At 37.8% G+C, this 24,149-nt stretch overlaps 1 protein-coding gene across 1 annotated transcript; it reads right to left on the bottom strand.

Moving 5' to 3' along the window:
* Window positions 1-14,065: 14,065 nt before the first annotated feature.
* On the bottom strand, window positions 14,066-23,873 carry p2ry12 (purinergic receptor P2Y12). The gene is made up of 3 exons (XM_062060219.1): window positions 23,783-23,873; window positions 23,443-23,705; window positions 14,066-15,574 (listed from the first exon to the last, which is right to left on the bottom strand). Exons 2-3 carry the CDS (start codon window positions 23,692-23,694, stop codon window positions 14,762-14,764), a joined length of 1,065 nt encoding a protein of 354 aa, XP_061916203.1. The 5' UTR covers window positions 23,695-23,705; window positions 23,783-23,873; the 3' UTR covers window positions 14,066-14,761.
* Window positions 23,874-24,149: the final 276 nt, after the last annotated feature.

The following is a 24,149-nucleotide window of genomic DNA, read 5'->3' as shown; positions in this document are numbered from 1 at the left end:
AATAAAAAGGTTTGAAAAAAAGAGATAAATAAAAATGACAGCATAGAGTATAGGCTGCATGTGCAGACTTAGGCAACAGCCACTCAATGAAAGAACCTACTCAAAAACCTCAGTTAGTGATTGTAATCATCACCTGCCCGTCTAGCTGGATCAGGCCCTACATAGTAACTCATCCACATCACATGTGCAAGATGGGAAGGTGTGTGTAAAGCATTGTGTGGAATATGTCACAAAAACTGTGAAGCATAGTCTATGCCTAATATTAGGCAAATCTGCACAGTGGTTTTGTTTACTGTGTGTAGACTTTTGTTAACTGTGTGAAAATGTAACATTTAGTGTGTAAGCAATTGGAAAAAAACTGTCACTGTACCCCTTCTCCTAAGTCTTGGAGTCTTATTTCCTCTTTTACACAACACCATTTTAGTTTTTATGAAATCAAAAGTTAGTTGGGTTGTGACAGGAGAAATAAAAGAGCAATCTTTTTTCTTTTAGACCGAACAAAATAAAAATGTATGCAAAAAAAAAAAAATCCAAATTAAAACTATATGGCGCAATAAAATTTTACAATAGTGTCATAACATTTTGTGCTGGCAGAGCAGAATTATTATACCTTTGTTTTATGTTCAATTCATTCTGTCTCGCTCCCCCCTGTAAGGATGCAATATCAGACTGAGAAAATGCACGGAAAATGATTTTTTTACAGCTCTCAATGCATAGTTAAATACAAACCCCGTTTCCATATGAGTTGGGAAATTGTGTTAGATGTAAATATAAACGGAATACAATGATTTGCAAATCATTTTCAACCCATATTCAAAGTGGAAAAGTGTTCTGTGGTCTGACGAGTCCACATTTCAAATTGTTTTTGGAAACTGTGGACGTCGTGTCCTCCGGACCAAAGAGGAAAAAAAACATCCGGATTGTTATAGGCGCAAAGTTGAAAAGCCAGCATCTGTGATGGTATGGGGGTGTATTAGTGCCCAAGACATGGGTAACTTACACATCTGTGAAGGCACCATTAATGCTGAAAGGTACATACATGTTTTGGAACAACATATGTTGCCATCCAACCAACGTTACCATGGACGCCCCTGCTTATTTCAGCAAGACAATGCGTGGCTTCATAGTAAAAGAGTGCGGGTACTAGACTGGCCTGCCTGTAGTCCAGACCTGTCTCCCATTGAAAATGTGTGGCGCATTATGAAGCCTAAAATACCACAACGGAGACCCCCGTACTGTTGAACAACTTAAGCTGTACATCAAGCAAGAATGGGAAAGAATTCCACCTGAGAAGCTTCAAAAATGTGTCTCCTCAGTTCCCAAACGTTTACTGTGTGTTGTTAAAAGGAAAGGCCATGTAACACAGTGGTGAACATGCCCTTTCCCAACTACTTTGGCACGTGTTGCAGCCTTGAAATTCTAAGTTAATTATTATTTGAAAAAAAAAAAAAAAGTTTATGAGTTTGCACATCAAATATCTTGTCTTTGTAGTGCATTCAATTGAATATGGGTTGAAAAGGATTTGCAAATCATTGTATTCCGTTTATATTTACATCTAACACAATTTCCCAACTCATATGGAAACAGGGTTTGTATATACCAGGGGTCACCAACCTTTTTGAAACCAAGGGCTACTTCTTGGGTACTGATTAATGCGAAGGGCTACCAGTTTGATAACCACTTAAATAAATTGCCAGAAGTAGCCAATTTGCTCAATTTACCTTTAACTCTGTTATTATTAATAATTAATTATATTTATCTTTGTGGAAACACTGATCATCTTAATGATTTCTCACAATAAATATATATAGAAACAGATAAATATCAATATGCAACACTTTATTTTTATATTTTCTCTAAGTGCACATTTTTCAAATTGAACATTTTCAAATGATCACTTCTAAGACAGTCTTGTGAAACCACAATATCCCATTTTAACTAGCTAACCACTAACATTTTTTAAAAAATCATGAATTACTTTGCACCATGTTTGTACAAATAATAACTCATGTAAAATACAAAAGTAAACTCTCAAATTTTTAAATCATGTCACACTTTGAACTGGACACCAAATCTGTTATCTGTTTCTTTGTCAGTTAGTGGGAAGCCTGGCATTGCATGCTGTTAACTAGTGTGTTGTACTCTGGTGTGTAACTTGACACTGCAACTCTGAGTGAGTCTTGCAGATGTGCATCAGTGAGGCGTGTTCTGTGTTTGTTCTTGATGAAGTTCATGTCAGAAAAGGCTGATTCACAAAGATAAGATTTTTCCTCATTGTTTGCGGAACCTTCTTAATCTTTTGGACATATTTTCACAGCAATCTGGCCTTAAGCTTAATTATGATAAATGTAAAATGTTAAGGATCGGAAATCTAAAGGGAACGTCCTTTCAAATGGAATGCAAAGTGCCTGTTTTGTGGACAGATGGACCAGTTAACATACATGGTGTTGTTGTCCCAGAAAATCTGGAAGATCTAGGCTCAGTAAATTATGATAATCGACTAAGAAAGCTGGACAAAATTATGCAATTATGGAAAGGGAAATCCCTAACCTTGTATGGTAAAATGTCTATTGCCACCTCGTTAATTATTCCTCAATTTATTTATTTGTTTTTGTCATTACCAGCTCCATCACAAAACTTTTTTAAGATGTATGAGCGGAGGGTCTTCGATTTTGTCTGGAACGGCAAACCAGAAAAGATTAAAAGAAAGGTTTTGTACAAAGAGTATGAATATGGGGGCCTGAAACTTCTCAACCTTGAAGCTATGTGTCTGTCTTTAAAAGCACCAATTGTTCCAAAGATGTATTTAAACAAATGTCCTGTTGGACAAAAAACATGTACTGTATCAAAAGAAATTGTATCCTTTTTTACAAGTGATCCCCTCCCAGAGAGTCTGCTGGGAAACATGGCGGGGTTCATAAAGGAAACAATCCACTCATAGTGGTGTTTTCAATTTTATGTGCCAGAAAAAAGACGATATTTTGCAGCAGTTAATATGGATGAACTCTAATATTGTAATAGATGGAAAGACTTTCTTTTGGAAAAATATGTTTGAAAGAGGAATCATTTTTGTCAATGATATTATCAATGAGAATGGTAAAATTATGAAGTATGATGAATTTAGAGCTATGTATGGTGATGCTTGCTCAAGCTTTTCATTTTATCAACTAACTGGAGTAATTGGGAAAATATGAAAACAAATAATTAATTATGGAACTACTAAATTATTAGTTTGTAAACCTCTAATAAGAAATTCTAGTTGGCAAAAAGGAACTAAAATAAATAGAAAAAGATATAATTTTTATTTAATAAAGAAATCTTTGAAGGCTGCCTCATACAACACAAATGGAAAATGGGAGGACTTTTTTGACTGCCCGTTGCCATGGGATGCCATATTCAAACTAATCTATTAAACCACTATCGATGTGCAAAATCGTTATTTTCAAATTAAAATTATTTATAACTTCTTACCCACAGGGAAAATGTTAAAATTATGGAATATGACAGAGTCAGATGATTGCCCATTTTGTTGTCAGGAGCCTGAATCCACCCTGCATTTGTTTTGGTATTGTCATATTGTGTCTTTGTTTTGGGTGGAAGTTGAAAAAATGTGTTTAAGGATTGGTTTGTTTATGAAGCTTAATGTGGTTTCTGTTATTTTAGGAGAGTTCATTGACAATCATGATTTAGTCAATTTAATTATAGTACTCTGTAAAATGTTTATTTTTAAGGCCAAAAACAGATATTCACTTAGTATTACTTTCTTTAAAACATTTATTCAGTATTTTCTAACTTTAGAAAGTTAAATGGTTGAAAACGATAATGATGCCAAAAAACATTAAAAAAAAGATGAGAAGTCCTCAAAGGCTTATTTTGAAAGTATAATTATGTTTATAGATTATATGATATCTGTTGTTGTGTTCCCTAATTTGAGTGACCTGGACATAATCTGGACTGTACATAAATGCTTATTTTGAAAATGTAATTTTGTTTATAAATTATATGCAATCTGTTGTGTTCCCTAATTTTTTTCTGTGTACATGAATGAAGGTGTGTGTTGCTGAGTCCGACTTGGACATTATCTGGACTGGGCCTGGTTTAAAAAACCCTTTAAACAAATCTAATTTCATTGACAACCTGGTCTGTTGAAGATAAGGCCCTTTTTTAAAAAATAAAATAAAATAAGATAAATAAATAAAAAACATTTTCTTGGATAAAAAATAAAGTAAAACAATACAAAAATAATTACATAAAAAATAGTAATTAATGAAAATGTTAGTGGACCAGCAGCCTATACAATCATGTGTGCTTCAGGGACTGTGTCCCTTGCAGATGTGTTGTCTATGTTGTGTTCAGGGACTGTGTCCCTTGCAGATGTGTTGTCTATGTTGTGGGAACCAGAATATTGGTAGCAGAAAGAAATAACCCCTTTTGTGTGAGTGGGTGTGGATGAGTGTTCATGGGGGAGGTTGTTTGGGTTGATGCACTGATTGAAAGTGTATCTTCTGTTTTTTCTATGTAGATTTAATTTAAAAAAAAAAAAAAAAAAAAAAAAAAAAAATTTGTAATTTTTTTTTTTTTTTTTTTTTTTTTTTTTTTTTAGAACAGGCCCGCGGGCGACCTGGTGCCCGCGGGCACCGCGTTGGTGACCCCTGGTATATACCAAAAGCATTTTAAAACTCTTGATACACACTAAGAAATGCTGGGTTATTTTGATAACCCAATTAATGAGTTGCGAGTGTTGGGTTAAATTTTGGAGTTATTTTTATGAAGAGCAATAAATTTTTTTGGTTATACAGTAAGGGTATTATTTAAAAAAAAAAAAATTGTCATGGCACAGTCGCATGCCAATGCGCACTCATCTGTGCGCTCTGCTGATTGCGCCTCCAAGAGCGCACCTGCGCGCGCCACACCTGCTGAGGCTGCGCCGGTGCACAGCTGCGAGCAATCACAAGCAATCAGCGCACCTGAAGCTGATCATCAGGACCACCTTCATAAGCCTGCACAACCTGCTATCCCACGCCAGAACGTAGCTACCTGTCCTGTACAGTAAACCGTACGTCAAACTCTATGCATTCTTGCTCTTTCCGTGCTTTCTCCCCCGTCGTGTTTATTGTCTCGCGTCCTCCTTGTCGTTCCAAGAGCAGACCTCCGTTCCCGCGTTACGAGCTGTGTGTCACGTCTTCCCGCGTTCCCTCTGCTTCCCTGACTGCCTCTTGGATCTCGACCTCCCGCCTGAACACGGACCTTCGACGCCTCGCTATAGCCCCCGACTTCCTGCCTGCTCACGGACCTCCGAGCTTGTCTTGTCCCCTCCTTGGACTTCCTCACCACACGCTCAACACTCAGCAGTTAATTTCCACACATAGTCACACACCATACACATTTTGGATTTATTACACACTTCATTTCTGATTATTATATATTGTGCATATATAATAAATATACATAGAGTTTAACGACATCCCTCCTGTCTGTGCCATCTCTTCCTCCTGTACAACCAAACAATTTCTGGGTTTTTAAAACTATGAACCATTTTTGGGCTGTTTTTCAATGAGTAACGCATTTTTGGGTAAAAGGCTTTTTTTTATTAAAAAGTAACTTTTTTCTTGAAGGGAATTTTATTAAGGATTAATCTCATTAACATTATTTACGATCACACATCTTATGTACATGAAAATATTTTAGCACGCTGTACAGAACTACTATGACCATACACGGCAATTCTTGTAAAAAAAAAATCTCACTCATATCTTGCTTTTGAGTATATTTTAATGGAATACAAACAATTTGGATCAGTAGTTGGGAAGGAGTAGGACAAACCAGCAGTAAAATGTATAATTTTTAACCAACTATTGGGTCAAGGAGAGCTAAATTGCGCCACCCAATAGTTGGGTTGGGAATAACCCAACATTTTAGTGAGCATAACTCAGCTTTGGTGTTAAATCATCCATCCATCAATCCATTTTCTACCGCTTTAAATAAATCAACCAACATTGAGTTAGCATAACTCAACATTTTGGGTTAAACAATTCAACGCAAAAGTTGGGTTGAAAAAAATTAACCCGAAATGTTGAGTTAAAATAACTCAAATAAGGGACTCGTCCTTTTCTGAACCAGCAGTTGGGTTAAAATTGGGTTATTTTTTAACCCAACATTTTTTAGTGTGTAACCTATGAGGCAGTGAAATGCAATACTACTACAATTAAAAATAATAACAATGTGCACTCACTAAGAAAACCCCAAGTTAAAGTTATTTTTTTCAGAATGCAGTGTGATGATAGCAGGGCACAGAAATGGAAATCTTGAAGATGTTTTTCAGTACCTGTTATCTATGATTTGGTCACTAGAGGGCAGTTGATACACACATTGTATTAAGTACTGTTCACAGCACCAGGAAAAATAATTGCAAACACATGGATTAAAACTCTTAAAGTCAAAGTTATTTTGGGTCACATTTAATGGTATTTGAATTAATCTAAAAATAAAAATGTATTGTATGTATTTTTGCTTTTTGTTCAGCTAAAACATATCATACAAAGGGGGTCATTATTTTGTGGGAGGAATGGTGAATTAATTTCATTACACAGCAGCAATATGCATATTCTGTATTGTATTACTGTGTCACTTTGGTTTTCCAATAAAAACAACATGGGGCAGGTATCATTTGTAACCTGACTAAAGCACAGTCAACACACGTAAAGTATTTATCAATCCAACTTTATTCACGTTGCATACCAAAAAGTGCAGCATGGAAGGCTTTACATGACAAAAAAAAGAGACTCGCAGAAACAGAAGCACATAAACAACCCGGGGACTCTGCAACCTAGCAGTGGCGGTTCTAGCTATATGAAGAATGTAATAAACATCTTTTAATGTCATTCTACAAAAACAAAATATGCCGAAAACACAACAAAATTACAAAGGGTCTGTCAGAGTGCATTTTTAATATAAATACAAATACAAGTAAAAAAAAAAAAATTGGGCCAAAGGTTGGTATTCTTCAGGATTCATAGTCATCTTTGAAGTTAGAACCGCTACTGCAGCTAAGGATACACTAGACCGGGGGTCGGCAACCCGCGGCCCTAGAGCTGCATGCGGCTCTTTAGCGCCGCCCTAGTGGCTCTCTGGAGATTTTTCAAAAATGTATGAAGAATGGAAAAAGATGAGGGGGAAAAAAAATCTATTTTTTTGTTTTAGTGTGGTTTCTGTAGGAGGACAAACATGACACAAACCTCCGTAATTGTTATAAATCACACTGTTTATATTAAATATGCTTCACTGATTCAAGTATTTGCTGAGCGCCGTTTTGTCCTACTTATTTTGGCGGTCCTTGAACTCACCGTACAGTCTGTTTACATGCATAACTTTCTCCGACTTTCTAGGACGTGTTTTATGCCACTTCTTTTTCTGTCTCATTTTGTCCACCACACTTTTAACCTTGTACATGAGTACACAAAGGTGAGTTTTGTTGATGTTATTGACTTGTGTGGAGTGCTAATCAGACATATTTGGTCACTGCATGACTGCAAGCTAATCGATGCTAACATGCTATTTAGGCTAGCTATATGTACATATTGCATCATTATGCCTCATTTGTAGCTATATTTGAGCTAATTTAGTTTCCTTTAAGTCCTCTTAATTAAATGTATGTCTCATGACACATGTAATATGGCTTTTAATTTTTTGCGGCTCCAGACAGATTTGTTTTTGTTTTTTTGGTCCAATATGGCTCTTTCAACATTTTGGGTTGCCGACCCCTGCACTAGACCAAGGGTGTCAAACGTACTGTTTGTGGGCCGGATAAGGCCCGCGAACAGGTTTCATCCGGCCCGCGGGATGAGTTTGCTAAGTATAAAAATGAGCCGAAATTTTTGAATGAAAGAAACTGCTGTTCTAAATGTGTCCACTAGATGTCGCAATAGCAAATATTTGTATCCTGGTAGATTATGCTACATACACTGTATTGCCAAAAGTCTTTGGCCACCCATCCAAATGATGAGAATCAGGTGTCCTAATCACTTGGCCCGGTGTATAAAATCAAGCACTTAGGCATGGAGACTGTTTCTACAAACATTTGTGAAAGAATGGGCCGCTCTCAGTGATTTCCAGCGTGGAACTGTCATAGGATGCCACCTGTGCAAAAAATCCAGTCGTGAAATGTCCTCGCTCTTAGATATTCCAAAGTCAACTTTATTATAAGAAAAGTGAAGAGTTTGGGAACAACAGCAACTCAGCCACCAAGGAGTAGGCCACGTAAACTGACAGAGAGGGGTCAGCGCATGCTGAAGCGCATAGTGCAAAGACTTTCTGCACAGTCAGTTGCTACAGAGCTCCAAACTTCACGTGACCTTCCAATTAGCCCACGTACAGTACGCAGAGAGCTTCATGGAAATGGGTTTCCATGGCCGAGCAGCAGCATCTAAGCCATACATCACCAAGTCCAATGCAAAGCGTGGGATGCAGTGGTGTAAAGCACTGGACTCTAGAGCAGTGGAGACGCCTTCTCTGGACTGATGAATCACGCTTTTCCATCTGGCAATCTGATGAACGAGTCTGGGTTTGGAGGTTGCCAGGAGAACGCTACATTTCAGACTGCATTGTGCCGAGTGTGAAATTTGGTGGAGGGTGGAATTGTGGTGTGGGGTTGTTTTTCAGGAGTTGGGCTTGGCCCCTTAGTTCCAGTGAAAGGAACTTTGAATGCTCCAGGATACCAAAACATTGTGGACAATTCCATGGGATGGCACTTCAACTTCATATGTGAGTAAAGGCAGGTGGCCAAATACTTTTGGCAATATAGTGTATGTAAAAAATTAAAAAAAACACATGATGTTAGTGCACCAGTCGAGGAAAATTATCAAACTACATACATAACATCCTGTAATTTTGTTTTGATATTATTTTATTTATCTTGATAGATTGAAAATGAACACCAATGAGTTGACTGATGAACATTATCACATCATTTATTCAGAAAGTATAAATAATGACATATAACGACAGAATACTATCAACCACAACATGTAAGTGTAAAAAAAAAAAAAATAACAACATTATGATTTGTACATTTTCAGAATGTGCTTGTTCTATTTTTAAACAAAGAAAACAACCTGAAGTTGTCTTTATTTTTAAGTTATCTTGCTGTGATTCTACCAGTCCCTTCCCCCGATCTAAAATGAGTTTGACACCCCTCCACTAGAACTACTGCTGTCAAATGATTTTGTAAATCACATCAATCACATTTTTTGAATTTGGATGAATCACGATTAACCTCAGGTTATTTCTCGCTTGCATAATTGAAATGTAATAAGAAATGATGTCAAAATAGCGTGCACAACTTGTCTGTAACCAGCGGGAGTGCTGCTGATTCAGTCACAGCCAGCACGCTCCCAAAAGCAGATCAAATCATGATGTTAGCGATGGGATCACCCAGATGGAAAGGGGAGTTCAGAACAATACAAATAGTGTGCTTGAACGTGGCGGCCCTGCGTTTGCGTTAAAGCCAAGTGTCTGAAATATAATCGATAAAGGAATAGTGTAAGTTACATAGATTCTCAAACGGTGGTACGAGTATCATATGCAGGCTACAACTACTATGCAGGAACACTAATGGTGTGTTTTTAATATAACAATTATATTGTATATGAAACAGAAACATATTCACAGAAGTATATTAACCAAAGATTTGCTGAACTGTAATTATAATTATTATAACATGCTTTTTAAACTTCTTCTTCTTCTTCTCCAGATTTTTGCGTGCTCTAACTTCCACATTTTTCACCCGATTCAAACCGTTCCAACTTCAAACTGTTCAGCCTATTCGGGAATAAGCTTTCCCTAGACAAATTCCCCAAATTCCCAGATTTCCCAGAATTCCAGGTTTTTCGGGACATTTTTCCCAATCAAAATGAATTGGCCATTTTTCAAACTTTCGCCATTTCCACATTTTTCAACCTATTCAAACATTTCCACCTTCAACACATTCCACCATCCTGCAAATTTAAACTACTCTTTTTTTCAAGTTAAAAATAACTCCAGGATTTTCCAGAATTCCTAGTTTCCCAAAGCCCTATGTCCGCCCTTTTTTCTGGCGACTACTGCTTCCACATTTTTTAACGCATTTCAACCGTTTCACCGTCAAAACATTCCTCTTACTCAGGACCAAAAACATAGTTTTTTTTTTAACTGGAAAAATTCCATTTTTTTCCGAAATTCCAGGAATTACGTAATACAATTTCTCAATTCAACATGTAACTACTTCAACATTTCTCGACCGATTTGAAAAATTTCAACACCAACCATTTCAACTCATTCAGACCATTTAAGTTTGTTTTTTTTAATTTTCCCAAAAATTCCCGATTTTCCTTAAATTCCCAATTTTTGTGGGAAATTCCCATTGAAATGAACGGGACATACTTCAAAGTTCTACAATTCCCACATTTTTCACCCCATTCAAACCGTTCCAACTTCAAACTGTTCAACCTATTCGGGAATCGCGGGATTTCCCTAGACAAATTCCCAAAATTCCCAGATTTCCCAGAATTCCAGGTTTTTCGGGACATTTTTCCCAATCAAAATGAATTGGACATTTTTCAAACTTTCGCCATTTCCACATTTTTCAACCTATTCAAACCATTCCACCTTCAACACATTCCATCATCCTGCAAATTTAAACTACTCTTTTTTTCAAGTTAAAAATAACTCCAGGATTTTCCAGAATTCCTAGTTTCCCAAAGCCCTATGTCCACCCTTTTTTCTGGCGACTACTCCTTCCACATTTTTAACGCATTTCAACCGTTTCACCATCAAAACATTCCTCTTACTCAGGACCAAAAACATAGTTTTTTTTTTAACTGAAAAAATTCCAGTTTTTTCCGAAATTCCAGGAATTCCGTAATACAATTTCTCAATTCAACATGTAACTACTTCAACATTTCTCGACCGATTTGAAAAATTTCAACACCAACCATTTCAACTCATTCAGACCATTTAAGTTTTTTTTTTAAATTTTCCCCAAAATTCCCGATTTTCCCCTAATTCCCAATTTTTGGGGGAAATTCCCATTGAAATGAACGGGACATTCTTCAAAGTTCTACAATTCCCACATTTTTCACCCCATTCAAACCGTTCCAACTTCAAACTGTTCAACCTATTCGGGAATCGCGGGATTTCCCTTGACAAATTCCAAAAATTCCCAGATTTCCCAGAATTCCAGGTTTTCCAGGACATTTTGACCTTTCAAAATGAATTGGACATTTTTCTAACTTTCGCCATTTCCACATTTTTCAACCTATTCAAACCATTCCACCTTCAACACATTCCATCATCCTGCAAATTTAAACTACTCTTTTTTTCAAGTTAAAAATAACTCCAGGATTTTCCAGAATTCCTAGTTTCCCAAAGCCCTATGTCCACCCTTTTTTCTGGCGACTACTCCTTCCACATTTTTTAACGCATTTCAACCGTTCCACCGTCAAAACATTCCTCTTACTCAGGACCAAAAACATAGTTTTTTTTTTAACTGGAAAAATTCCATTTTTTTCCGAAAATTCCAGGAATTCCGTAATACAATTTCTCAATTCAACATGTAACTACTTCAACATTTCTCGACCGATTTGAAAAATTTTCACACCAACCATTTCAACTCATTCAGACCATTTAAGTTTTTTTTAAAAATTTTCCCAAAAATTCCCGATTTTCCCGAAATTCCCAATTTTTGGGGGAAATTCCCATTGAAATGAACGGGACATTCTTCAAAGTTCTACAATTCCCACATTTTTCACCCCATTCAAACCGTTCCAACTTCAAACTGTTCAACCTATTCGGGAATCGCGGGATTTCCCTTGACAAATTCCAAAAATTCCCAGATTTCCCAGAATTCCAGGTTTTCCAGGACATTTTGACCTTTCAAAATGAATTGGACATTTTTCTAACTTTCACCATTTCCACATTTTTCAACCTATTTAAACCATTCTACCTTCAACACATTCCACCATCCTGCAAATTTAAACTACTCTTTTTTTCAAGTTAAAAATAATTCCAGGATTTTCCAGAATTCCTAAATTCCCAAAGCCCTATGTCCACCCATTTTTCTGGCGACTACTCCTTCCACATTTTTCTACGCATTTTAACCGTTCTACCATCAAAACATTCCTCTTAACTAGGACAAAAAACAACTGGAACTTGAACTGGAAAAATTCCATGTTTTCCCGAAATTCCAGGAATTCTGAAATACCATTTTTCTATTCAACATGCAACTACTTCAACATTTCTCAACCAATTTCAAAAATTCCAACATCAACCATTTCAACTCATTCAAACCATTCCAACTTCAAACTGTTCAACCTATTCGGGAATCGCGGGATTTCCCTTGACAAATTCCAAAAATTCCCAGATTTCTCAGAATTCCAGGTTTTCCAGGACATTTTGACCTTTCAAAATGAATTAGACATTTTTCAAACTTTCACCATTTCCACATTTTTCAACCTATTTAAACCATTCTACCTTCAACACATTCCACCATCCTGCAAATTTAAACTACTCTTTTTCTTTCAAGTTAAACATAATTCCAGGATTTTCCAGAATTCCTAAATTCCCAAAGCCCTATGTCCACCCATTTTTCTGGCGACTACTCCTTCCACATTTTTCTACGCATTTCAACCGTTCTACCATCAAAACATTCCTCTTAACTAGGACAAAAAACAACTGGAACACGAACTGGAAAAATTCCATGTTTTCCCGAAATTCCAGGAATTCTGAAATACCATGTCTCAATTCAACATGTAACTACTTCAAACAATTTGAAAATTTTCAACATCAACCATTTCAGCTCATTCAAACCATTCAAATTTTCAAATAATTTCATGCTGTTCCCGAAGTTCTGAAATTCCCATTGAAATCAATGGAACATTCTTCAAAGTTCAACAATTCCCACATTTTTCATCTGATTCAAACCTTTCCAACTTCAAAATATTCAGCCTGTTTGGGAATTGTGTGCTCTACTTCAACAATTCTAAAAAAATAAAAAAACAGGATTTCAGTTCAACTTCAGCATTGGAGGATTCACACGCAATTCCTCCAGGAATTGCCTCATCTAGTTAAAATGACGTTTCCTTTTGCTGAAAAAATAATACACCACAAGCAGGGTAGTTACAGTCGCGATCAAAAGTTTACATACACTTGTAAAGAACATAATGTCATGGCTGTCTTGAGTTTCCAATCATTTCTACAACTCTTATTTTTTTGTGACAGAGTGATTGGAACACATACTTGTTGGTCACCAAAAACATTCATGAAGTTTGGTTCTTTTATGAATTTATTATGGGTCTACTGAAAATGTGAGCAAATCTGCTGGGTCAAAAGTATACATACAGCAATGTTAGTATTTGCTTACATGTCCCTTGGCAAGTTTCACTGCAATAAGGCGCTTTTGGTAGCCATTCACAAGCTCCTGCTTGAATTTTTGACCACTCCTCTTGACAAAATTGGTGCAGTTCAGCTAAATGTGTTGGTTTTCTGACATGGACTTGTTTCTTCAGCATTGTCCACATGTTTAAGTCAGGACTTTGGGAAGGCCATTCTAAAACCTTCATTCTAGCCTGATTAAGCCATTCCTTTTCCACTTTTGACGTGTGTTTGGGGTCATTGTCCTGTTGGAACACCCAACTGCGCCCAAGACCCAACGTCCGGGCTGATGATTTTAGGTTGTCCTGAAGAATTTGGAGGTAATCCTAACTTTTTCATCATCAGCCCGGAGGTTGGAGAAATAATGTTTTTATCATAGCTCTGACGAGGTCCCGTAGCTAAGTTAGCTTCAATGGCGTCGTTAGCAACAGCATTGCTAGGCTTCGACAGGCGGCACAGCATTAACCGTGTAGTTACAAGTCCAGTGTTTGGTTCGGTGTCTCCTGATAGTAGTATTGTTGTTCTGCTGTCTATCCTTCCAGTCAGGGGCTTATTTATTTTGTTTCTATCTGCATTTAAGCACGATGCTTTCACATTAGCTCTGTAGCTAAAGTGCTTCACCGATGTATTGTCGTGGAGATAAAAGTCACTGTGAATGTCCATTTCGCGTTCTCGACTCTCATTTTCAAGAGGATATAGTATCCGAGGTGGTTTAAAATACAAATCCGTGATCCACAATAGAAAAAGGAGAGAGTGTGGAATCCAATGAGCCCTTGTACCTAAGTTACGGTCAGAGCGAAACAAGATACGTCCTGCACTGCACTCTAGTCCTTCACTCTCACGTTCCTCATCCACGCATCGTTCATCCTGGCTCAAATTAATGGGGTAATCGTCGCTTTCTCGGTCCGAATCGCTCTGGCTGCTGGTGTAAACAATGGGGAAATGTGAGGAGCCTTTCAACTTGCGACGTCACGCTACTTCCGGTACAGGCAAGGCTTTTTTTATCAGCGACCAAAAGTTGCGAACTTTATCGTCGATGTTCTCTACTAAATCCTTTCAGCAAAAATATGGCAATATCGCGAAATGATCAAGTATGACACATAGAATGGATCTGCTATCCCTGTTTAAATTTTAAAAAATCATTTCAGTAGGCCTTTAAGACAGCCATGACATTATGTTCTTTACAAGTGTATGTCAACTTTTGATTGCAACTGTACATGTGAGTACAAGCCACATATTTGAGAAGCAGAGGCAGCAAAAAAAAACAAAAACGGTAGTCCCCTCCTTGCAAAAGCAAAATGTTTTAGGCGTCACTTGGCGTTAAAGGTTTGATAACTACTGCATTACAACATCGTCTTTATGCGCACACGGAGGATTCTCTCAGAGGGGTGTTGCACGAATCGCTGTCTGAGCTCCTCCCCAGCAGCCAGCCGCAAGTCCCCGGGTGCAGCCGCAGGGTCTTGAACAAGGTGGTCCGGAAGGACTTGCAGAGGAAGAAGTAGATGAGCGGGTCCAGGAGGGAGTTGAGCGACGACAGGAAGAGCGTGCTCTCTTTCAGATGGAAGAAGAAGAGCTTGAGGCGGCAGTCGAAGAGAAGGCCTCGGGTTTGGCTCATGGTGTACGGAACGCGTGCAAAATGGAACGGCACAAAACACACAAAAAACACGGCCAAGACCAGGAAGACGTTAGTGTTCATTTTTCTCTTACTTTGTTGCTTTTGACGGCTTTCGGAGCCGCGAGACTTGGTGCGGGAGTACGACTTGTACAGTTCTTTGGTGATGAGGGTGTAACACAGGATCACTATCACGAGGTTGGCCCAAAAGATGACCTGACACACGTGATTGACCACCTCATGCCAGTACAGCCCAGCCCGGTCCTTCAGGTCGCTACACTTGAAGTAAGGCGAATGTGGCTTTTTACTGGTTAGAACCACGTTGGGAAGGCAGAGAACCAGCAGGAAGATCCAGACCACGCCAGAGAGGAGCTTCCGGCGGGCCAGGCGGGCCGCGTTGGTGCCCCTGAATGGGTTGAGTGTCTTCCTGCAGCGGTCGATGCTGATGAGGCCAAAGAAGAGGATGCTGATGTACATGGTGAGGTAGAACAGCACAGAGGAGACCCGGCACACGAAGATTCGTAGGTCGGTGGAGGCCATGTTGGAGTCGGATAAAACCTGGGTGGAGTTGGACAAGAACATTTATATTAGTGTACAAAACCCAAAACCAGTGAAGTTGTGTAATTCGTAAATAAAAACAGAATACAATGATTTGCAAATCCTTTTCAACTTCAATTGAATAGACTGCAAAGACAAGATACTTAATGTTCACACTGAGAAACTACATTTATCATCAACTTAGAATTTAATGGCAGCGACACGTTGCAAAAAAGTTGACTACAAAACCTGTGTGTACCTTTCAGCATTAATGGCGCCTTCACAGATGTGTAAGTTACCCATGCCTTGGGCACTATTACACCCCCATACCATCACAGATGCTGGCTTTTTCAACTTTATAACAGTCCGGATGGTTCTTTTCCTCTTTCGTCCGGAGGACATGACGTCCACAGTTTCTAAAAACAATTTTAAACGTGGACTCGTCAGACCACAGAACACTTTTCCACTTTGCATCAGTCCATCTTAGATGAGCTTGGGCCCAGCGAAGCAGGCGGCGTTTCTGGGTGTTGTTGATAAATGGCTTTGGCTTTGCATAGAAGAGTTTTAACTTGCATTTACAGATGTAGCGACAAACTGTGGTTACTGACAGTGGTTTTCTGAAGTGTTCCTGAGCCCATGTGGTGATATCCTTTACACACTGATGTCGCTTTTTGATGCAGTACCGCCTGAGGGATCCAAGGTCACGTGCTTATCCGCTTACGTGCAGTGACTTCTACAGATTCTCTGAACCTTTTGATGATATTACAGACCGTAGATCAGGGGTCCCCAAACTTTTTGACTCGGGGGCCGCATTGGGTTAAAAAAATTTGGCCGGGGACAGGCTGTGTATGTATATATATATATATATATATATATATATATATATATATATATATATATATATATATATATATATATATATATATATATATATATACATTGTCTTTATAATTCGTTTTGTCATTTAACATCAATTAACATTGATGTTCATCAACATTTAACATTGTCACGTGATGGGAAAATTAATTTTTAGACAATATGATTTGCCTGAGCGACTAGGAGACACCAAGAGTAACAAGTGGTAGAAAATGGATTAGAAAGGAAAGATAAAAAAAAACTAATTTTTTTTATTTTTTATTTTATTTACTTGGGATTTCCTGTGGGCCGGATTTTGGAGGCTGGGGGGCCGCATCCGGCCCGCGGGCCGTAGTTTGGGGACCCCTGCCGTAGATGGCGAAATCCCTAAATTCCTTACAATAGCTTGTTGAGAAATGTTGTTCTTAAACTGTTGGACAATTTGCTCACACATTTGTTGACAAAGTGGTGACCCTCGCCCCATCCTTGTTTGTGAATGACTGAGCATTTCATGGAAGCTGCTTTTATACCCAATCATGGTACCCACCTGTTCCCAATTAGAATGTTCACCTGTGGGATCTTCCAAATAAGTGTTTGATGAGCATTTCTCAACGTTCTCAGTCTTTTTTGCTACTTGTGCCAGTTTTTTTAAAATATGTTGCAGGCATCAAATTCCATATTAGCTAATATTTGCAAAAAGTAACAGTTTTCCAGTTCGAATGTTTCGTATCTTGTCTTTGCAGTCTATTCAATTGAATATAATTTGAAAAGGATTTGCAAATCTTTGTATTCTGTTTTTATTTACCATTTACACAACGTGACAACTTCACTGCTTTTGGGTTTTGTATTTGATTTTGATTGTTTGATCACATGAGTTAACTTGTTATTTTTTGACAGCGCAACTGAAAACACTTTGGAAAAGCAAGGTTGCAAACAACCCCTTTAGGGGACATTTACTACAGAAATGAAAATGTGTATATACTTTAGAGTAGTCAGTGTATAGCTTCTATAGCTGTATATATATTTACGAACCACTGAATATGATGGCACACATTCATTATTGTCTAACAAGCTGGCAACAATTAATGCAATGTTTTGTGATTAACACAGGAGTTAACTTGTTTTTTTGACAGCCATGATTTATATAAATAACTTACTTGAGACTCGTTGGGTGTTGGTAAAAATGTTTGGAAGACATTCTCTATACATCCTTGATATTTTACAATCATAAAAAAAATGGTTGTATACCTTTTTCGACTAACTGTGAAAGTCACGCTGGTGCCCCTTGAAATACGTTCTAGTTTATACCGTTTTTTTGTTTTTGTTATTCAACCGATAATGCTCAAAATGTACTGACATGTACTTGTAAGTCCCCTAAAGGTTTATAACAAAATTGTGTGGTGATTTTGCTCAACACCTTAAAGCACAGGTGTCAAACTCAAGGTCCGGGGGTAGTATCTATATCCATTTTGACGAAATAAAATACATATACCGTATTTTTCGGACTATAAGGCGCACTTAAAACCCTTTAATTTTCTCAAAACGCAACAGTGCACCTTATAACCCGGTGCGCCTAATGTATGGAATAATTCTGGTTGTGCTTACCAACCTCGAAGCAAGTGTGACCAGTCGATGGTAGTCACACATAAGAGATATGTGTAGACTGCAATATGACGCCGGTAAACAACACCAAAACTTTAAATGCTCCGTTGATAATAAAGAACATTACACACGGCGCTCAAAAATCTGTCAAAACGTTTTCGTACGACTTTGGTAAGCTATGAAGCCGCACCGCTTGATGGATTGTCGGCCCATTACGGCTACCGTAGTCAGAGATACAAGTATTACTATGGTGTGTGTATAAGGTAAGACATATTATCTGGCGTTTTGTTACACAATATTATGCAAAACCAATTTTTTTTACCTTCTGGTACCTGCTGATCTGTATTTGAGATCTGCATAAGTCCTGAAAATTTGCGCAAGTCCGCCACTGTAGTCCATGCCGATACCGTAGTCGATAAGCTTCTTCTTTTTCTCTATCTTCTTGTTATGGGACATTCATCCTCCGCTGTTGCCATTTCTAATATAAAGTAGTGTAAAGTTCTAACGTATATCTCGCCATGAAAGCGCTAAAACATACCGGTGTAGTGAGTTTACATTATTCATCCAAGGAACTTTAGTTATTAGAGTTCCGGTCGGACGTTTTTTCACGGGACACATTTCCGGTGTTGTTGTTGCACTAGTGAGCCACACAGGAGGAGATGCTGCTCTGTTATTGATTGAAGTAAAGTCTGAATGTCATTAAAACAGTTAGCTCCATCTTTTGACACTTCTTCCACTCCCGTCTTTGCACGCTACACCGCTACAACAAAGATGACGGGGAGAAGAAGCTGTCGAAGGTGAGCCACGTAAATAAAACCGCCCACAAAACGGCGCATCCTGAAGCGACTGTCAGAAAGCGACTTGAAGATGATGTGTAAAACATCATCAATGCAACATTTTGACCAAAGAACCACCATTACATGTTATGTAGACCACAAGGAAGTATTTTACATTTAGAAAAAAATAATAGCAATATGACCCCTTTAATGCGCCTTATAATCCGGTGCGCCTTTTGTATGAAAATAGACCTGACTAGACCCGCTCATCGGCAGTGTGCCTTATAATCCGGTGTGCCCTATGGGCCGGAAAATACGGTACTACATGCAGTTGCATATCTTTTAAACGTAAATATAATCTAATAACGCAACAAATATAATACTACCATGCATTCAATATTGTTTTTTGTTAAAACAAAAATAAATATTAAATATCTGCTTTGACTTATGATTTTAAAGCTAATTATCTATTAATCTGCACACTGTGAACATGAAAATAGGTTTTTTGTTAAAAAAACAACAACTGGTAACTCAGTCACCTGAATTGTTATCGCAAAAAAGAGCGGTACTGTTTTTTTTATTGCATTCATGGTAAAACACCAAAAAACACTCTAATTTTCACGGTAAAATTATGGCGACTGAGCTGCCAATTTTTTTAACTGCAGAATCCACTTTTTTTTTTTTTTTTTTTTGACAGCGAACGCAAAGAAATATAATAGAATCAAATACAAATGTAATAATACAATGAGGCGAAACCGAATACATTTGTATTTGTATATTATTCACTGTTACAAGCTGCCTTCTCAGGGCGGCCATAATTGCAATGTGGCCCTCAATGAAAACAAGTTGGACACCCCGGTGTGAGAAATTTCAAATCAACCTTTGAGTCCGAGAATTAGCTTATACAAACAAATATATGCAATGACGGCTACATTACATTTTTTGAGGAACTATTCCACTGATTACAGTACACAGGTACTTTTTATATCATAGGGTTTTTAGCTACGAAGGGGCAAAATATGATAAACCAGATGATGCAGAGCAATTGTGCAACCAAAGTGAAAAGCACAATGTCACAGTTCATGTTCACACAATCAACCACATCTGCATGCCTCACTCATTAATCCGTAGACCAGGGGTGTCAAAGTCATTTTAGCTCAGGGGCCACATGGAGGAACATCTATTCTCAAGCGGGCCGGACTGGTAAAATAATGGCATGATAACTTAAAAATAAAGATAACTTCAGATTGTTTTTTTTTCTTTAATATTAGACCAATCACATTCTGAAAACGAACAAATCATAATGTTTTCTTTTACACTTACATGTTGCAGTTAATTGATAATGTTTAATGGTCAAATAGGTGGAATTGAGTCTGGCAGAGTTTTAAGTGCTCCCATTGGTGTTAATTTGTAATCTGTTAGAAGATTAAATTAATGTAATTTACTCATTTTCTTCAACTGATGTGGTTTATTCCGTACATAAAGTCGGGGTCAAAAGTTTACAATAATTTCTACAACTCTTATTTTTTTGCGATAGAGTTATTGGAGCATATACTTGTTGGTCACAAAAAGCATTCATGAAGTTTGGTTCTTTTATGAATTTATTATGGGTCTACTGAAAATGTGAGCAAATCTGCTGGGTCAAAAGTATACATACAGCATGTTAATATTTGGTTACATGTCCCTTGGCAAGTTTTACTGCAATAAGGCGCTTTTGGCAGGGGCGTCACTAGCTTTTAAGGACAGGGGGGGGCTTAGCCCCCAGGAGAGTCACAGGATGCGAGCGAACGTAGCGCACAAGCACAAAACTTCACAAACGGCTAACAAAGGCTTAGAAATGAATCATTGTTATTATTATTATTTCAGTGGGTTTATTTTCAATCTGTGTTCAGTACAACAACAAACATGGGTTTGCACAGTGACAATTTGTTTACAGCATCAACAAGAAACAATTACTTGCATGATCCTTCAAGATACACTGAAACACAATGAAAGTCATAGCATTTGCCTCTATGTTATTCATTCACAACATAGAGGCTAATGCCACAACTTTCGCTCACGATACAATAATTGTTTTGTTCCCAAATATTTTGAAGTTGCACAGATTACACATATGTGACTAAAATGGTTGTAAATTCAAGCCCTGGAAATATTACTTAATTACTTGAATTAAAGTAATATCTGGATCGGGATAATTTGGCATGTATATAATATATTTATATATATATATATTATGGCAAGCCGTTAAGGAAATTAAATATATATGGAAGTCTGAATAGAAATGAGAAACTTTTATATATACTGTAAATAAGAAAGACTGCTGATCTGAAAAAGAGCCAAAGCTGTCAAAGAGCTGAGGGACCATCTTCAAAGTGCAATGCTGAAACAAATAATGCAAACAATAAAATGTAACTTCCAGGGCTTGAGATTAACGTAGTCCCGTCGTCCCGGGGATGGTAAAAAAATGCACGGGACGAAATGAAGTGCTCCCCGGGACGATGGCTTTTAACCATTTTTTTCTTTTTCTTTTTATGTATTTATTCATTTTACATCTTATATTAAATGTCTTGGTTTTTCCACCCTCTGAAAATCATATGAAATGTTTAACAAGCCATCCTATAATAATACAACAGCTATTAATGTAACAATTCAATAAAACAAATATATTTAATGATGTTTTTTTTCATTATTTTAACAATAGGCTAATGTATATTAATTTATATAGATTTTACAAGAAACACAAAACTTAAAAACTAAATTATTTACAATTGCAGACACAAGGTTCTTGTTCTGCACTGCTGTGTGCTAATGTGCTTCGTACACTTGCAGGACTGCAAGGTCGCATAGAAAATGCGGACTGGATTTTGAGTGATGTGGGCATTTTCTATATGAACAAGTGGAATGGATTGGATACAGACGCACTAAAGGGGCTCTCTACCTTACACTATGAAGTGAGGGGAAACTGAGGGAATAATGACAGGTTATATGATTATTTATTTAAACTCATATTCGGGCTACTTTATAATGAATATGTCGGCATGTATTTGTAAAAAAAAAAAAAAGATTTTTTTTTTTTTTTTTTTTAACACCAAATTATTTAGGGGGGGCTTAAGAACATTTTAGGGGGGCTTGAGCCCCCCTAAAATGGGCCTAACAACGCCAATGGCTTTTGGTAGCCATCCACAAGCTTCTGCTTGAACATTTGACCACTCCTCTTGACAAAATTGGTGCAGTTCAGCTAAATTTGTAGGTTTTCTGACATGGACTTGTTTCTTCAGCATTGTCCACACGTTTAAGTCAGGACTTTGGGAAGGCCATTCTAAAACCTTCATTCTAGCCTGATTTAGCCATTCCTTTACCACTTTTGACGTGTGTTTGGGGTCATTGTCCTGTTGGAACACCCAACTGCGCCCAAGACCCAACCTCCGGGCTGATGATTTTAGGTTGTCCTGAAGATTTTTTTATTAAGATTAAGATTAAAGTACCAATGATTGTCACACACACACTAGGTAATCCTCCTTTTTCATTGTCCCATTTACTCTCTGTAAAGCACCAGTTCTATTGGCAGAAAAACAGGCCCACAGCATAACATCACATGGACAAAGATAAGACCTTCTGGAGGGAAGTTCTGTGGTCAGATGTAACAAAAAATGAGCTGTTGGGCCACAATGCCCACCAATATGTTTGGAGGAGAAAATGTGAGGCCATTAATACCAGGAACACCATGCCTGCCGTCAAGCATGGTGGTAGTATTATCATGCTATGGGCATTACCTCTTCAGGACAAGCTAAAATCATGAGCCCGGAGGTTGGGTCTTGGGCGCAGTTGGGTATTCCAACAGGACGATGACCCCAAACACACGTCAAAAGTGGTAAAGGAATGGCTAAATCAGGCTAGAATTAAGGTTTTATAATGGCCTTCCCAAGGTCCTGACTTAAATGTGTGGACAATGCTGAAGAAACAAGTCCATGTCAGAAAACCAACAAATTTAGCTGAACTGCACCAATTTTGTCAGGAGATGTGGTCAAATATTCAACCAGAAGCTTGTGGATGGCTACCAAAAGCGCCTTATAGTAAAAGAGTGCGGGTACTAGACTGGCCTGCCTGTAGTCCAGACCTGTCTCCCATTGAAAATGTGTGGCGCATTATGAAGCCTAAAATACCACAACGGAGACCCCGAACTATTAAACAACTTAAGCTGTACATCAAGCAAGAATGGGAAATATTCCACCTGAGAAGCTTCAAAAATGTGTCTCCCAAACGTTTACTGAGTGTTGTTAAAAAGGAAAGGCCATGTAACACAGTGGTGAACATGCCCTTTCCCAACTACTTTGGCATGTGTTGCAGTCATGAAATTCTAAGTTAATTATTATTTGCAAAAAAATAATAAAGTTAATGAGTTTGAACATCAAATATCTTGTCTTTTTTTTTACAATCCATATTCAATTGAATATGGATTGTAAAGGATTTGCAAATCATTGTATTTTGTTTATATTTACATCTAACACAATTTCCCAACTCATATGGAAACGGGGTTTGTATATAAGCTGTGGTCTATATCCAAGTTTTTATTTCTATAGTATTGTACATTGAAAGGTAAAAAAAAAAAAGGTATAATAACGACGGTGCCAGTCAAAACTGAGCATGTCTTCGTACCTTGAAAGGGAACGTGAGGGTCATGATGACATCAGCGACCACCACATTCTTCAGGTATATGACAAAGTGAGAGCGTGAGGGAATGCGCAAGAACACCCACACCGCCAGGCCGTTGAGCGACAGCCCAACCAGGAATAAGGTGGTGTAGAGGAGGGGGAAAATCACCGTCTTCACAACATTGTCACGGGAGCAAGTGACATTGATAATGCTGCGGTTGTCGTAGGAAACGAGGAGAGTCGCGTTTCGGTCCATGAGTGAGTTGTCTGTAGAAATACAGTCCCAAAAAAAGTAGTTGAACACATTTAACTGATAGAGTTACACATTCGAGTAAATAACTGACCTTTTGTCCAAATTGTTGTTGTTGTTGTTTTGGTCCCTCTGCCCAGTTTGGAGGCTGGCGGTCTAATGTGACACTGCGTCTGTGTCGAGACTTTCTCTTTGACTTCTGCTTTCTCTTTCCTGTCATGAGAAAACCACATTGGAAGCGCAATATCAAAAAAGTAAGTACATTGCACCCCCCCACACATTTTCAGGAATCATTTTAGTCTACAACTGCTTGTCGTTAAATTATTACATTAAATGATGAAATCGCCAAAGAGTTGTTCTTATTTTGTAGAGAAAGAGAAAAAAAGCAGATAACAGAAATGACCTCAAAGGAAAGTCATTTCGAATGGCAACTTTGAAGCTTTAAGAAACACTCAAATTAA

Source organism: Entelurus aequoreus, linkage group LG10, assembly GCF_033978785.1.
Source record: "Entelurus aequoreus isolate RoL-2023_Sb linkage group LG10, RoL_Eaeq_v1.1, whole genome shotgun sequence".
NCBI lineage: Eukaryota > Metazoa > Chordata > Actinopteri > Syngnathiformes > Syngnathidae > Entelurus > Entelurus aequoreus.
This window is presented reverse-complemented; position numbering and strand designations above follow the sequence as displayed.

Bases quoted from the DNA above. Each gene is read 5' to 3' on its own strand.
- p2ry12 (XM_062060219.1), bottom strand. From the start codon at position 23,694: ATGGACCGAAACGCGACTCTCCTCGTTTCCTACGACAACCGCAGCATT. The intron at 15,575-23,442 runs GTACGAAGACAT...AACTCCACCCAG, and splicing joins CCCTCACGTTCCCTTTCAAG to GTTTTATCCGACTCCAACAT.